This window comes from Lycium barbarum, chromosome 4, assembly GCF_019175385.1.
Source record: "Lycium barbarum isolate Lr01 chromosome 4, ASM1917538v2, whole genome shotgun sequence".
Classification (NCBI taxonomy): Eukaryota; Viridiplantae; Streptophyta; class Magnoliopsida; order Solanales; family Solanaceae; genus Lycium; species Lycium barbarum.
The window spans coordinates 126,773,721-126,789,403 of NC_083340.1; the positions used below are offsets into that span (position 1 = coordinate 126,773,721).

At 40.4% G+C, this 15,683-nt stretch overlaps 1 protein-coding gene across 1 annotated transcript; it reads left to right on the forward strand.

Moving 5' to 3' along the window:
- The first annotated feature begins 7,244 nt into the window (after positions 1-7,244).
- On the forward strand, positions 7,245-14,044 carry LOC132638567 (uncharacterized). The gene is made up of 5 exons (XM_060355404.1): positions 7,245-7,433; positions 7,918-7,978; positions 10,400-10,450; positions 11,540-11,625; positions 12,137-14,044. The coding sequence occupies exon 5, from the start codon at positions 12,139-12,141 to the stop codon at positions 13,216-13,218; it is 1,080 nt and encodes a 359-aa protein (XP_060211387.1). The 5' UTR covers positions 7,245-7,433; positions 7,918-7,978; positions 10,400-10,450; positions 11,540-11,625; positions 12,137-12,138; the 3' UTR covers positions 13,219-14,044.
- The last annotated feature ends 1,639 nt before the right edge of the window (positions 14,045-15,683 follow it).

Consider the following 15,683-nt stretch of genomic DNA (forward strand, 5'->3'; position numbering starts at 1 on the left):
CGAAGGGATAACAGAGCTTGTGCCAATCCCAAAAGAAAACTACCACTCCGGTCTAGGGTATGCTCCCAGCGAAGATGAGCTCACAAAGGCTATCAAGAGAGAACCCAGAAAAAGTAATTTACCTCGTCCAATTCCGGGTATGTTCCAGTCATTTTCCCGAAAGATGCCGATGTTGAATGAAGAAGAAACTGATGGGGGCATCGAGTTGCTGTTCCAAGAAGAGGGATGCTACGCTTTCATCGAATAAAGTTAGGAGATACTCACCATAAGCAGTCTGAAGCTGAGAGAGCGTTTGAATAATTGGACATCTACTCCCCTCATGGCTCCTCGGTAGAGAGATGGATTTTCCTTAAAACTTTTTTCTAAAAGCGGCGACATCCGCTGAGGCCCGACTGGTCGCCTTTTCTAAATTACTTCGTGATGTTTCAAAATGGAAATAGTCTGACGTTGCTCTGAACCAGGACCACAGTTGTAATCAATTACTCTTGAATTAATGAAAAACCTCGATCTACATAAAACTGCAACCTTTATAAGATAAAAATAACGACAATTTTCTAACTAACCATGCGTTACGAACAACAATAAACCTAACTTTACTTTGCCTCGCCTTTTCAGTAGTAACCATAATAAAACAACTGAAAATGTCATGATGTGTCGTGAAAAGAACGAGGGAAACAGTCAACAGGAATACAAGGAGTACGATGAATCGATAATCATGCCAGAGGGACTAGTAGAAGAGTTAGAAGAATTAGAAGACAAGAAGAAGCCGAATATGGATGAAATTGAGGTGAGCACCTCGGTGACGAAGAGGATGTCAGGGAGACACGAACTAGTATTCACTTGGGAGCTCCGCAGAAAGAACAACTCATAACTCTGTTGAAGGAATATTTGGACGTCTTCGCTTGGTCATACGCAGATATGCCGGGATTGACCACTGAAATAGTGGCCCACATATTTACCATTAAGGAGGGCTTTGCTCTGGTCAAGGAAAAGACGCGAACATTTAAACGAAATATGAGTATCAGGATAAAGGACGAAGTAGAGAAACAAATCAATTCTAGAATAATGGAGGTGACGTCCTACCCCACTTGGGTGGCCAACATAGTGCCAGTGCCCAAAAAGGACCGAAAGATTCGAATTTGTATAGACTACTGAGATCTCAACTGAGCCAGTCCGAAGGAAAAATTTCCTGTCTCAAACATCCACATTCTAATAGAAAACTGCACCAAGCATGAGCTGCAGTCATTCGTGGATTGTTTCTCCAGGTACCATCAAATACTCATGAGCGAAGAAGATGCTGAAAAGACAGCTTTATCACCTCTTGGGGTGTCTACCATTACATGGCAATGCCGTTCGGCCTCAAGAACGTTGGCGCTACATACATGAGAGCTATGATTACCCTGTTCCACGATATGATGCATCGAGAGATTGAAGTCTATGTGGACGATGTCATCATAAAATTGAGGGAAAGCTCAGAGAATACCGCACTCTTGCGTAAGTTCTTCGACAGACTTCGCAAATTCAATCTGAGGCTGAACCCTACAAAGTGCGAGTTTGGTGTGCATACAGGTACGTTGTTAGGATTCATAGTCAGCCGTAGGGTATTGAACGGGATCCTACCAAAATCAATGCAATTCAGGAGTTACCGCCTCCAAAGACCAAGAAAGATGTCATGAGCTTCTTGGGAAGGTTAAAATACATTGGGCTATTCATAGCCCAGTCAACTATGATTATGGAGCAAATCCTTAAGCTGCTTAAGAAAGACGCTCCCACAAATTGGACAGAAGAATGCCAGGAGGCCTTTGACAAAATCAAGAAATATCTTTCCAATCCTCCCGTCTTGGTGCCGCCCAGGCAAGGGAGTCTTCTATTATTGTACCAGTCGGTATCAGAAAATACTTTCGGGTGCATGCTCGCGCAACATGATTAAGAGGGCAAAAAGGAACATGCCATCTACGATTTGAGCAAGAAGTTCACTTCCTGCGAGGTGCGGTACACGCTCTTAGAGGAAACCTGTTATGCTTTGACCTAGATCTCTCAAAAGCTGAGGCACTACCTATCGATGTTCACCACCCACCTCATATCCATAATGGATCTACTGAGATACATTTTTCGGCAACCCATGCCCATTGGAAAATTGGCTAAATGGCAGATGCTACTGAGCTAATTTGACCTCATATACGTAGGACAAAATGCAATCAAAGGACAAGCCCTAGATGACCTGCTAGCCGAAAGTCCCGTCGATAATGAACTTGAACCATTATAGACTTTCTTCCCAGATGAGAAAGTGATGGCAATGGAAGAAGAGGTGGCGAAACCATACTTAGGCTGGAGACTGTTCTTCGATGGAGCAGTCAATTATAAAGGATCAGGCATCAGGGCAGTGTTGTTATTAGAAACAGGACAACACTACGGCCGCAAAGCTCAACTTCAGATGTACCAACAACATGGCAGAATATGAAGCATGTGTCCTCGACCTCAGGATAGGGCTAGACATGAACATACAAGAGTTGTTAGTAATCAGGGACTCCGATTTGCTCATAAACCAAGTGAAAGGAAATTGGGCAACCAAAAATGATAAGATACTCCCGTATGTGAATCTGGTACAGAGGTTGTGCGGGAGACTTAAGAGTGTAGATTTTAGGCATACTCCAAGGGCTCAAAATGAGTTTGCGGACACATTGGCTACAACAACTTCTATGATCCAGCACCCCGAGAGTACTCATATTGATCCACTAGAGATCACACTGAGGGAAAAACAGGCTCACTGCGCCCATGTCGAGGCCGAGCCATATGGCCAACCATGGTATGCTGATATCAAGTCCTACCTGGAGAAAGGAGAATATCCCCTAGAAAGTTCAGCATATCAAAAGAGGACCATCAGAAGGTTGGCTAATGTTTTCTTCTTGAACAAAGAAGTAGACCCCTGACCTTGGGTTGCTCAGGTGTGAGGACGCCGAAGAAGCTACAAAATTGCAAAAAGTGGTACATGCAGGGGCATGCGGACCCTACATGAATAGATTCATCTTTGATAAGAAAATCCTGAGGCCGAGAAAGTTGTGGCCGACTTCGTCAAAAACAATCTGATATGTTATTTCGGTGTACCGGAATCCATCATTATAGACAATGGTGCCAACCTGAACAACCATTTGATAAAGGACATCTGCGAACAATTCAAGGTTACCCATAGAAACTCTACCACTTAATGGCCACAGATGAATGGAGCCGTAGAGGTGTACCGGAATCCATCATTATAGACAATGGTGCCAACCTGAACAGCCATTTGATAAAGGACATCTGCGAACAATTCAAGGTTACCCATAGAAACTCTACCGCTTAATGGCCACAGATGAATGGAGCCGTAGAGGCTGCCAACAAGAACATCAAAAGAATGCTAATAAAAACAGTTGACAACTATAAGAATTGGCATGAACAATTGCCTTATGCTTTGTTAGGGTACAAAATGACAACCCGAACTTACACTGGAGCAACCCCATACCTCCTTGGTTACAGTACAGAAGTGGTCATACCCGTAGAAATGGAAATCCTTTCACTCAGGATCATCCAAGAGGCAGAGCTAAAAGATGCAGAATGGGTCAGAAACCGCTAAAAATAATTGACCATGATAGATTAAAAGAGAATGGTGGTAGTATGGCACAGACAGCTGTACAGGCAAATGATGTCTCGAGCCTTCAACGAGCGGGTCAGAACCAGACTTTTCCAGATCAGACAACTCGTGCTCAAGTGAGACTTCCCTCATCAAGAGGAATATAAAGGAAAATTCGCGCCAAACTGGCAAGGACCCTACATGGTCAGGAAAGTACTCTCAGAAGGAGTTGTAGTCCTAGTCGGGATGGACGGACAAGAGTGGCCTAAAGCCATCAATGCAGACGTGCTTAAGAGATACTACATTTAGGATTCCATTTGCTTGTAATCGCATTATTATTTCCTTGTAATCGTACAATTTTCTTGTAATCACACTTTGTAACATAATAGAAAAAAAAACAAATCATCTATGTAATAAACTACGCAATGACCTGACTTCCCTACAGTGGGATACGTAGGCAATCCATGTCGGATCCGGTCACGTTAGTAGTAAAACCAAAACTCAGTTATCTTATTTCGAACTACGTTCGACCTGAATTCCTGCTCCGACGGGATACGTAGGTGCTTTCAAGCTCGGTCGCCATAAAAGAAAAACCAAGAAACCCTTAGGAAACCTCAGAGACAATAACGCAGAAAAATCAATAAGGACAAGCTTGTAAGGGTCAGCACAAGAATCAGCCGGCATCAATCCTACACTGGGCAGAATTTTTTAGGGAACCTCAAAAATTCCTATTAAAAACAGTCAACGAGGAAAGAGACAAAGTAAAGCAATACACTGGGGAAATATTTTTGAGGTTCCCTAAACAATTCCTGCATAACAAGAAAAAGCAAGGGTCACTCAGAGCAAATCCTGAAATCGGGGCTGAATTTTTTAGAAAGGTCTCAAAATTTCTACCTGTGCAAAAGATCTCAAAAATTCTACCTATATGAAAGTCAGCAATCATACCTTCGGGAAGAATTGGAAAACCTCATTCGAAAAAACACACGTCATGACATATACAAATGAAACAAACATTTATGCATTTTATAAATTTTTACTGAATTTTCAAAAAATAATAGCATAGTTACATCCTAGAAACATCTCTCGAAATATCGAGCCCAAGATGGTTCAAAGGGGCATCAAGAGGAGACACCAGACGGGAAGACAACAACGCTAATCGGCGTTTTGGGAAACTCATAATTTTTCTGTGAGTGCAGGGTTTTTTTTTAACAAGACAGCAAGCACGCCACCAACCGGCTTACTCACAGCAAAAGCAAAAGGCAAGCTCAAGCAAGCGGAAAAGGGCCAAAAGGTCACAGCAAAAAAAGGGTAATAAAGCCACATCTGGCCGCGAGGATCACAAAGCAAATAAACGTAAGGACATATTTGACCAAAAGGGTCATGCGAAAAATGAATGAGCGTAAAGAAAAATCTGACTAAAATGGTCACACAAAGAGTGAATAATAAGAATATATCAGACCGAGAGGGTTACAAAGAATGATCATAAAGATACATATGCAACCAAAAAGTTCATGACAAGGACAAAAGGTCATAACCGACCGCAAGGGTCAACAACCAATACAATGGATGAAAGAAAGATTATCCAGCCACAAGGGTCATATCTGTCATCTGCATGCCAAGAGGGCCATTCATATCGAATTTCCAAGAGGGTCATTCATTCAAACAAGCCAAAAGGGTCATTCATACAAACTGCCGAGAGGGTCATTCATGTCAAATTGCCTATAGGGCCATTCATTCAAACAAGCCAAAAGGGCCATTCATACAAACTGCCGAGAGGGCCATTTATATCAAATTGCCAAAAGGGCCATTCATATCAAACTGCCAAGAGGACCATTCATTCAAATCACAAAGAGGGCCATTCATGCAAATAGCCAAAAGGGCCATTCATCTAAAACTTTCGCGAAGAATATCTGCATATTGTCAAATCCAGGAAAAAGGCGCACAACCGCCAGAAAGGAGCCAACTTGCTGAACCAGATCCAGACAAATTGCGGAGTAAATGTGGAACTTTTTCTTACACAGTCGGTCAAGATAGTGTGCCCATGAGAGTCAAGCTCTCCGGCAAGGATTTGGAAGCCATCCAATCTCAGACTCAGCCACAACTTGTCTTGTTTTTATTTTCTTCACTAAAACCGTGACCAGTCAGATACACACCAGGAAGTCTGAAGGTATTCCTGCGTAAAGGATATACTTTTCTCCAGCAAGTCGAACTACATGTGACCTGATTCCCAGAACCAGGGATATGTAGGCGAACTCAAGACAAGAGAGTCGGTCACATTCTAATAGTCGACTGGAGGACCCAATCACAAGACTGGGGATCTCAGAACTGTCCTTCCAAATCACTTGAAAGTCCTTAGTTGAGTCGAACTACAAGTAGCCTGAATTTTCATATAACCTGAGATATGTAGGAAACCTAGAAACCTGGGTCCGGCCACGTATGTGAAAATTGCATGAAGATGAAGGGTGGAATGAGTCTAGTCTGTCAAAAATTAGGGTTAGTCAAATTTCGTTGCTCAGGGATGGTCCCGTCATCGCCAAACACCGAAGGGGGCAGTTGTTGACACCTAATTGTTTACCTCCCGTAATTTAGTTTAATCACTCAAAGTCCTTGAATAATAAATAAAATGAGCTATGCACCTTACACGATTTTAAATAATTTTTATAAATTGTTCAGATCAATATTTTACTACTTTTTATTGGTGAAAAAGGTTTTTCATGACATCAAAAATTATTTAGAAATTAAGTGGTACTTTTATGACATTTATGAGATACTTATTAGATTCAATCAAAGAAAAAAAAGGCATTTGGTTTAAGAAAATAATAATCATTTATTTAATTGTTTAAATTGTCAAAAAAATCAAAATTAGAAAATACTTATTTCCCTTTAATTCAAGGAGTTTGAGTAATTTAAATAATTAACCATTTCACCCCTTAATCATTAATATTGCATAAATGTGTGATTTGTCAAAACTATTTACAATCGTCTATAAATGTTTTAATTAATCAATTAGGTTGTCATTATTGCAAATTGATTTTTAAATTATTTATTATTTTAGTTATGGCCACAATAAATTTAACCAATTCATGGTTTAAGGAAATTGGGGTCATTTTTATTAAATTAGCCTCTTAATAGCCTTAATTGAAATAACCAAATTCATCGGCTCAAATTAATTAAGGTCATTAATGCCATTTAATTTAAAATATGCTAATTAGGCTGAATATGGCCATAATTGAAATAATCAGTTAGATTAAAATCAATCAGGGCCACATTCGCAAAATTAAGCCCATTAACACAGTTGGCCATTTTAAAATTATTTTAATAGGTTAATTATGTCCTAATTTGTCTATAATTAAAATATTATTACCAATAATCAATTTTAATTTTTATCTTATTATTAAATTACCTATTTTTACTCTATATATACACTAGGTATACATATATATATATATATATATATATATATATATATATATATATATATATATATATATGTATATACTACAAAAAAGGGGGCCAGTTTTATTTTAAGACTTGGACCGAGTCCAACCCAAAACAGGCCAAGACCCGGCCCAATTCCGCGTGTAATTAAAGGGGTATATCCCCCTTTCATTTATTCAGAACCAAACGACCCCTTCCCCCTTACCTTTCTCTCTCTACCCTTTTCTATGAAAACCCTAGGTGCCGGCCGCCTCATTATTCTCTCCTCTCTCTCTGCCAAAACTAGAAAAAATGCATAGTTTAGCAGTAAGATCGCAGCTTTTTCAAGGCTATTATGGTGAAACAATTAATGTTTCACTTTTTTTCGCGAAAACAAAATTCGAACACGGTACTAAATCGCCTCTTTGCTTTATTTTCTTTTATTATCCAAGATTAAATCTGTGATTTATGTGCTTTATTGTTGTACCTTTCTTGAGCCTCATTGGTTGAATAAGAATGGATCAGATCGAGTCGAGCAAGACTCAAATCTGACAATTCGTTGTTGATTCAAGTTAATCTGAGACGTGTGAAGGCTTACAAAGGTTAATTTTAGAGAAAATTGGTTTGTCCCACATCGTGTGTTAAATTCCTTGAATGAACCTTGGGGTTCTATAAATAGAACTCCAACACTGTGAAAAAAAAGAGGAGGAAAAGAAGAGGTTTTTTTGAGTTTGAAAAAATTCTTGAAATCTCAGAGCCTTGATTTGAGCATTAGAACTCAAAGCCTAGGCTCACAGTAAAATTTTAAAAGGTTTGTCCTTTGTTCTAGGGTTTAACTCTTGCTTTAGTTCTGAAATATTCATATTTTTCTTTCATTTTCTGTGTGGTTGGAGTCGGGATTTGGAAGCACAAAGGCTCCAAGTTCAACTCTTGGCAAGGCTGCGCAATAAAAAGGTAATATTTTATCTTATTATTGCCTCTTTGTATTTACCTTTAAGTTTGGATGATGATATGTATAATTTAGGAACATAGTTAATTTAGGAATATTGTTGTATTTAGTTAGCTTGCCTTAAGATTATTTTCTTTAAATTGCTTGTCTGGACTATTGAGCATTGCTGATTTGAGTTATGCTAGTTCTGAAGTTTTTGTGATCACTTTCCTTTTATCCTCCTTGAGTGTTGGTTTGTTAAAGTTATAAGAGTGAACATGTTTAGCTTAAGTTGATCCCTTGATGAATTATATTGGTCTGTGGTTGTGTGTAGTGGATATGTGATCATGATTACTAAGTAGAACTTTATAAACCAAGTATAAATGGAGTTCACTTAGAACCACTGGTATAATACTTCATTCTTTATTTGGATCACTTACTTAATAAGACTGAATTAAGAGTAAAAATAGGAGAAAGAATGCCGAAGTAAGCTCAGGTTTAGAGAAACACTGCTTATAGTCAAGGTTTAGAATTGATTGTGATATTAAAGATAGTTTTTGAGCCATTTGTCATTTGAGAAACTAATGATAGTGGAAGTATAAAAGGCATCTGTTGTTTGTCCAGTCCTAGTATGAATATCTTGCTTGGTCATTAGATGTTTGAACTAAATTCTTTATTAGTCATTAATCAGAAATAGGATAAACCTGTTTGAATTACAGTGATTGATCCAACACTAAGTGTTAATATACATAATCATGAATGATCTCTCTATGTGGTCTCCTGAACTGATGGCATTAAGTGTTTTTTTTTTCTAACTTTAAATGATTGTGTGTCATCCTCACAAAGGAGAAGTGTTAACTAATCTGTCATTCCTTTGATGTACAATTAGGAAGCCCTGCCTTATCTTGATTTAACCCTGAGAGATAAAAGGGCAAAGTGAGAAAGAATAAAAATGGCAAATTTGTTTTCTAGTTTGTCAAAGTCCTTTGTAAATGAGCTTATCTTTGTAGGGTCATGGTCATAACTGGAATTAGACATAAAAGGAGAGCAGTCTTGACCCTTGGGAATTTTAACACATATGTCTGCTTGCTTCTATCTTGGTTTGTTTGTATATCACTTAGTCCATAAAATAAAGAGTCACATGTTTGAGGTGTTGCATTAAAAATAGAAGATTAATTACCTAACCTTTAGGATGACCCTGGTGGTATCACTTGGTTTAGGATGGGGGGTGAAGAAGGCAAGTTTGTTCCTGGGACTAAAGGGTGAGCTTAGGTATGAACTGGAAGTGATGACCAGTGGAGCCTTTGCTCCCCTTTTATTGAAAGAAAAGACCAGGACAAGGTGGGGGTGGTGACCTCACTTTTCACTTATCTTTTCTTCAAGTCCTAGGGACTCTCTTTTCTTTCTAAATCATTTCCTATAACCATGGGATTTACCAGAGCTTCTTATAAGACTTCCCAAACACTAATTTTGAATAATAAGAATTATTAATGAGGTCACTAATTCCTAAGTACTAGTATGATCTGTATAATAGCACTGCTCAATTAACTGTCTTCTTGACATGTGTGAAATTATTTGAAAATATATATATATATATATATATATATATATATATATATATATATATATATATATATATATATATAGCCGTGGGTGTGGGTGTGCATGTGTGTGTAGAAGGATGAACCAATTTTATTTGTTATGTTAATTGTGTTATTGAAGCCTTGTGATGGAAATGGGAGAAAAATGGTTCAAGTTGGCATGAAAAAACATTGTTGAAAATGGTTATAGGAAATTATGTGATTTTAATGTAGTTTTTATGTAATTATGGAGGTGAAGTTCAAAATGTGAATTGTTATGTTGATTGGTGAATTTGGAAGGATGCTAGTCCATATTGGCATGAAAGATTGGTTGTTAAGTGGTTATGGGAAGTTTTGTGATTTTATGGTAGATTTATGTAATGATGAAAGTGAAATTGTTAAGGTGCGAATTATGATTATTGTTAATGAAATTGGAAGGTGAAAATGTGTTATGAATATTTATATCGAAGATTAGAGGTTTCGGATGAATTATGGTTTTGGTGGAATTTTTGTATACTTTGTAAATATTTTATAGAATGATATGAAATGCTTCCGAATTGTATTGGAATGATCTTGATTAGTAAATGAATATGAAAACATTGATATTGGTTTGGAAGTGCGAAGTTAGATTGGAAGTTGTCGCACTATGTAGAAAGAATACTATTCATGCTAGAATGCGTTTTAATTCGATTGTTGATGTTGTTGGTATTGTTGTTGGCATGGTTGTTGACATTTGGAGTCGAGTTAAATCTCGGGGATGCTGTATGTATAGGGGAGATGCTGCCCAAATTTCTGTAGACAAGTATGAGTTAAGATTGAATTCCTAAAGGCTTGTAATTGATATTTGGTAATTGTGACCAATTGTAGATTTTGGAGGAAATGGGAATTGAGTCTGGAGAGCCGTAAGGAGCGAATAAGGTACGTAAAGCTTTACCTTTCCTTCTCTTGGCATGTCCTAGACATAATAGGTTTGGATACGAGCTTCGGGGACGACTCTACTCTTAAGAATTCAGCCTAAATTTGCCCCTTTTTCATTCAGTAGAATTGAATTAAATATTTTATGAATAGTTGGAAGTATTGCCTAAACATCTAGAAGTTGCATAATTAGGACCCGACTACCTTAAAACTCTCACAAGTGACGTCATGAAATGTAACGTACGTAAATTGTGTACGCCACCTCATTTGACCCGAGGCGGGCCCACTTTCCCCGATTCCTCCCCTATTGTGTATTGACTTATTTTCGAACGATTTTAAAGGAAACGTTTTAACTACTCTTCTAACTGCTAAATGACAATTGTTGTAAATGTTCCGCTAAGTCTTATAAACTGTTTTGGAACATGGAAACGATCCCAGAAAAATTATTTTTACGTAACCTATTGTGACATCCGAAATACACACACTAAGATTATCGTCCGATTTCATTATTATGATTTGTTATTCTAGATGTTCCATCGAGTCTTTGTAAATGTATTATGTTTTATATTGCATTTAGTTTCTCACCACTCCACTCGTGGATGCTTCAATGCTTCTTTCACTGAGCCCGGGCCAGGATATGTTATCACGCGTATTCCTCTGCATTGTTCGCTGTGCCCCGATGTGAGGGGGCAGGTATGACATGTACATGGGTTTTGGAGTTATGCTGTGCCATGTACCTACATTATGATATTTGATGATATGACATGATATGGCCATCTGATATGATATGATATGTTATGATATGTTACGGAGCGATTCCCTACTCTGGAGTATGCTGTGTTGTGGCGCCAGTGACGGGGTGGCGACCACGTTCTGTTCACCGAGTCCCATAATGGGGCTGGATATGGCATATGTTTTTGCATACATTGGTTATGTCTCGTAAATATGCATTTTGATATTCTGGACATTACACTCCTTTTCTGTACTTTCTGTTTCGGTTATGATTTTGTTTACCGTATTCCATGCTTTACATATTCAGTACATATTCTGTACTGACCCCTTTCTTCGGGGGCTGCGTTTCATGCCACGCAGGTACAGACGCCCGATTTGCTGACCCGTCCGCTTAGGATCTTACTCTGCTGTCTTGGAGTGCTCTCTTGTCCGGAGCCTACATTTTGGTATAGACTTTTCTATTGTACATATAGGTGTTATTCAGGGGTATGCCGGGGCCCTGTCCCGTCTTATGTTTCTGCTACAATTCATAGAGGTCTGTAGACATACATGTGGGTTGTGTAAATGTTTTGGGTTGATATGTTTTGCGATAGCCTTATCGGCTTCCCCGCGTTGTATCTGTTTATCCGTGGTAATTAGTAACGTTATTCGCCTTCTATATTTGTTTATTCTGTTTATATGCTGGTCTGGGTTACTAGGTACGTACGGGTGTCCAGTACGGACACTAGTCACGGCCTACGGGGTTGGGTCGTGAAAAAAGTGGTATCAGAGCAGTTCATCCTCGGAGTGTCTACAGACCGTGTCTAGTAGAGTCCTGTTTATCGGTGTGTTGTGCACCACATCTATAAACTGGAGGCTACAGGACATTTAGGATGCTACCCTTCTTTCTTATCTTAGATCGTACGATAGAGCTGTGTTATCAGGATGACTACTCCCTAACGAATTGTTATATTGTAGTCATGCCTCCGAAAAAGGCGATAGCTGCCCAGAAGGGCAAGTCAGTAGCGGCAGGGGAGACTAGTCAGGCCCAGAGGATTACCAGGGCCCATGCACTGATTATTCCCGAGATTATGCCCCAGTCGGAGGGCTCCTCTACACCGCCACCACCAGAGGGGGTTGTAGCAGCAGCAGCTGCGGATCAGGGGGCGGCTCCACCGCCAGCTCCCGGGGTTCCAGTACCTGAACCTCCAGCTCCACAGCCAGGGGCAGAGGATCGGGCCATGAGAGATGCGGTCCAGTTGCTGACCAGACTGGTAGCAGGGCAGGTTCATAGGCACGGATTTGGAGGTGATCGTGCAGACAGACATGATAGCTCGAGGGCCCGGGAGTTCTTGACTTGTAATCCTCCAGAGTTCTCCGGGACGAAGCCCGAGGAGGATCCGCAGGAGTTCGTCAGAAAGATGCAGCGTACGTTGCGGTTGATTAAGGCTTCCGCGACCGAGTCCGTTGAGCTAGCTTCATATCGGTTGTATGACGTAGCTGCTAATTGGTATGAGTCCTGGGAGTTTTCCAGGGGTGACGGCGCTCCCCCAGCAGAGTGGGATGAGTTTACTGAGGCCTTCCTCGACCACTTTCTGCCTCCGGAGCTACGGCGGACTAGGACCGATAGATTTTTATTGCTGAGACAGAGGGACCGCAGCGTCCGAGATTATAGTCTGGAGTTTGACTCATTGGCCAAATATGCACCTGCCATGGTCGCTACTATGACTGATAGGATGCACCGGTACATTATGGGGCTGGACCGTTATTTGGTCGATAGTTGTCTGGTGATGGCCGCTCAGCCTGGGATGGATATTTCCCGTATACAGGCGCACACCCAGGGTATGGAGGACCGGCATAAGGGGCACCAGCCCGACAGGGGTCATGACCGAGGGCAGCCCAAGAGGGCCAGGTCAGCTGGGTATTCTGGGGAGTTTTTGAGTAGGCAGCCTCAGCAGCAGCAGCAGTCTAGCAGGCATCCTTCCCAGCCGGCACAGAGCACACCTCCGCAGTTTTCAGGCAGGAGATTTGGCAGCCCAGGGTATTCAGGAGCAGGCTAGAGCTCCAGGGCTTCAGGTTTGCGGGTAGACATGAGTTCTGGTCAGACGAGGCCACCCAGGCCTCAATGTTCTTATTGCGGGAGGCCCCATACTGGAGAGTGCTATCGTGCCACAGGTGCCTGTTTTTCTTGTGGCCGTCAAGGCCATACTATGAGAGAGTGTCCACAGAGGGGCGGTCCAGGTGGTACGGCTCAGCCTACTGGGTCTGCTGTTGGTTCATCATCTTCATCTGTAGCTATGCGCCCCACGGGGCAAGGTACACCAGCACCAACAGGCCGCGGTAGAGGCCGTGGCGGAGCTTCCAGTTCTGGCAGTTCTTCGAACCGCATCTATGCCCTGACTAGTCGACAGGATCCGGAGGCGCCACCAAATGCGGATATAGGTATATTATTATTGTTTTCTCGAAATATATGTGTATTGATCGGTCTAGGCTCTATTTTGTGGTATATTTGCCCCTCCTAGTTACTAATAGGATTGAGACAAAACCCGAATTGATAAAAAAAAAAAAACCGTTGAGGTAGCCGTGCATATAATAAAAGGTGAGTCTTGAAGATTTAGAAGGCTAATACAGTAAATGCATAATCAGAAAAACGACAGACCCTCTTTAGATCGGAGTGGGACCCGCTACGAGAACTTTTCGGAAAATTTTAAGACCTCGGCTTGCCCTAGATTGTGTGAAAAAGGTTGTGTAAGGAAGTGGGTGCAATTATCTCAGTATTACCGAGTCAAAATGCACCAAAGTTTTGAAGTTAAGCGTGCTAGGGCCAGAACAATTCTGGGATGGTTGACCCCCTGGGAAATATACTAAAATTTTCACGAGTGTAGATATAAGAGACAAATGGGAATTTGGGGGTAATCTAAAAGAAATTAAAATATGTGGAGTGGCTAGAAACACTTAAAGAAGTCGCGTAGGCTGAGGCGGACTAGATTAAAAAAAAAAAACGCAACACGGCTTGGGAATCAGAGAAAATTTGGATAGTGGTTTGGAATGTTTGTAAGCGAGATGATAGTAAATGTATATGTATGCGTATAACCCTCCACTGGCGACTGTATTGATCGAGAGGTAAGGTATAGATGTTAAGAAATGAACGAACACTGGTTTTACTACAAGTTAAGGTCGGGAAATTCTAACACGACGATATTTGGAAAAGGAAGTGAGTGAGTAAGTGGAAGGCAAGGAGATCAAAATGTCAGAAAGAGTGAAAAGTAAGAAACATGGCCAAGCAAAGCCTCCAAAGAGCCGACTATTGGCATGGAAAAATTTAAAAGACAGGTCGGTAAGAGGACTAGAGTGTGATAACATAGAACGAGAGAAGAATAGACTTGAGGAAGGTTGACGGTAAAAATAGGACAAGCGTATGGGAGTACGGAGGGTACTTTAATAAGTCGATAACAGCAAACCGATTAAATACGGGAATGTAATCAGCAAGGGAATAGGCATGATAGACTCCGCAATGGAGAAACTACAATTATAAGAAGATCGCAGAAAGCGATAGTTGGTTAAAGGGCATAGACGTATACAGACCCTCTTAATAAAGAGGGGAGAACATACTAGGCCCAAAATGAACTATGACAATTCAGGCCCCAGGAAAAAGGAAACTTATTAGCTCGGGGCCAGAGTTCAGGATATGTTGGCATATCGTGAAGATTACGAGAAAAACGTAAAAGATAAACTGACAAAAAAAAAGTGCGCCATGAGGAAAAATATAGGGAGCAAATGTGGAAGGCATCTGGAAAGGACAACAAATATAAATAGGAACCCAAAACAGCATTATGTGAAATTTGGTGTGGCAAGAGGTGCAAATTACCGATCAGTTAGTCCGATGTCGACGAAACTGAATTAATTGACCCGAACACAATTTAAGCTTCTGAAACGGAAATGTTAAATGATCACATGCGACAATTATCGAGGAGACCTCCCCGAAGTACTATGATGCACCATGGGCCCAGTTCAACATTCGAGGACGAATGTTTTAAAGGGGGGGAGGATGTTATACCCCGTATTTTCGTATATTTGGAAAATTCGAAATAATTTGGACTTTTAAGAAATAAGGTCATATGTTGATTTTAATTAATATATGTGTGTTGTTCATGAAATATTAATGTGGAAGTATTGAGGAAGGCTAGGGGAAAAATTGGAATTTTGGAAATCAGTTTCGAGAATTACAAAACAAGATTCATAACCAATTGGGCTCAAAAAAATAATAAGAGAAAATGAGGCCCAAGAGCACAAGGGTGGCCGGCCATGGTCCAACAAAAAGACCCAAGCCCAAGTGAATTCATCCATGTGATGAATTAATAAAAGGATCATTTAATTATCAAGAAACACATAGAACATTCAAGAAATAAGAGAAGGAGGAAAACAAAAGAAAGAAGAGCAAGAAAATAGGGCCATTCGGCCAAGACCCAAGAAATTTTGCCCCTTAAAATCTTGTCCCAAAAATTATTTTCTTGTGGTATTCCTA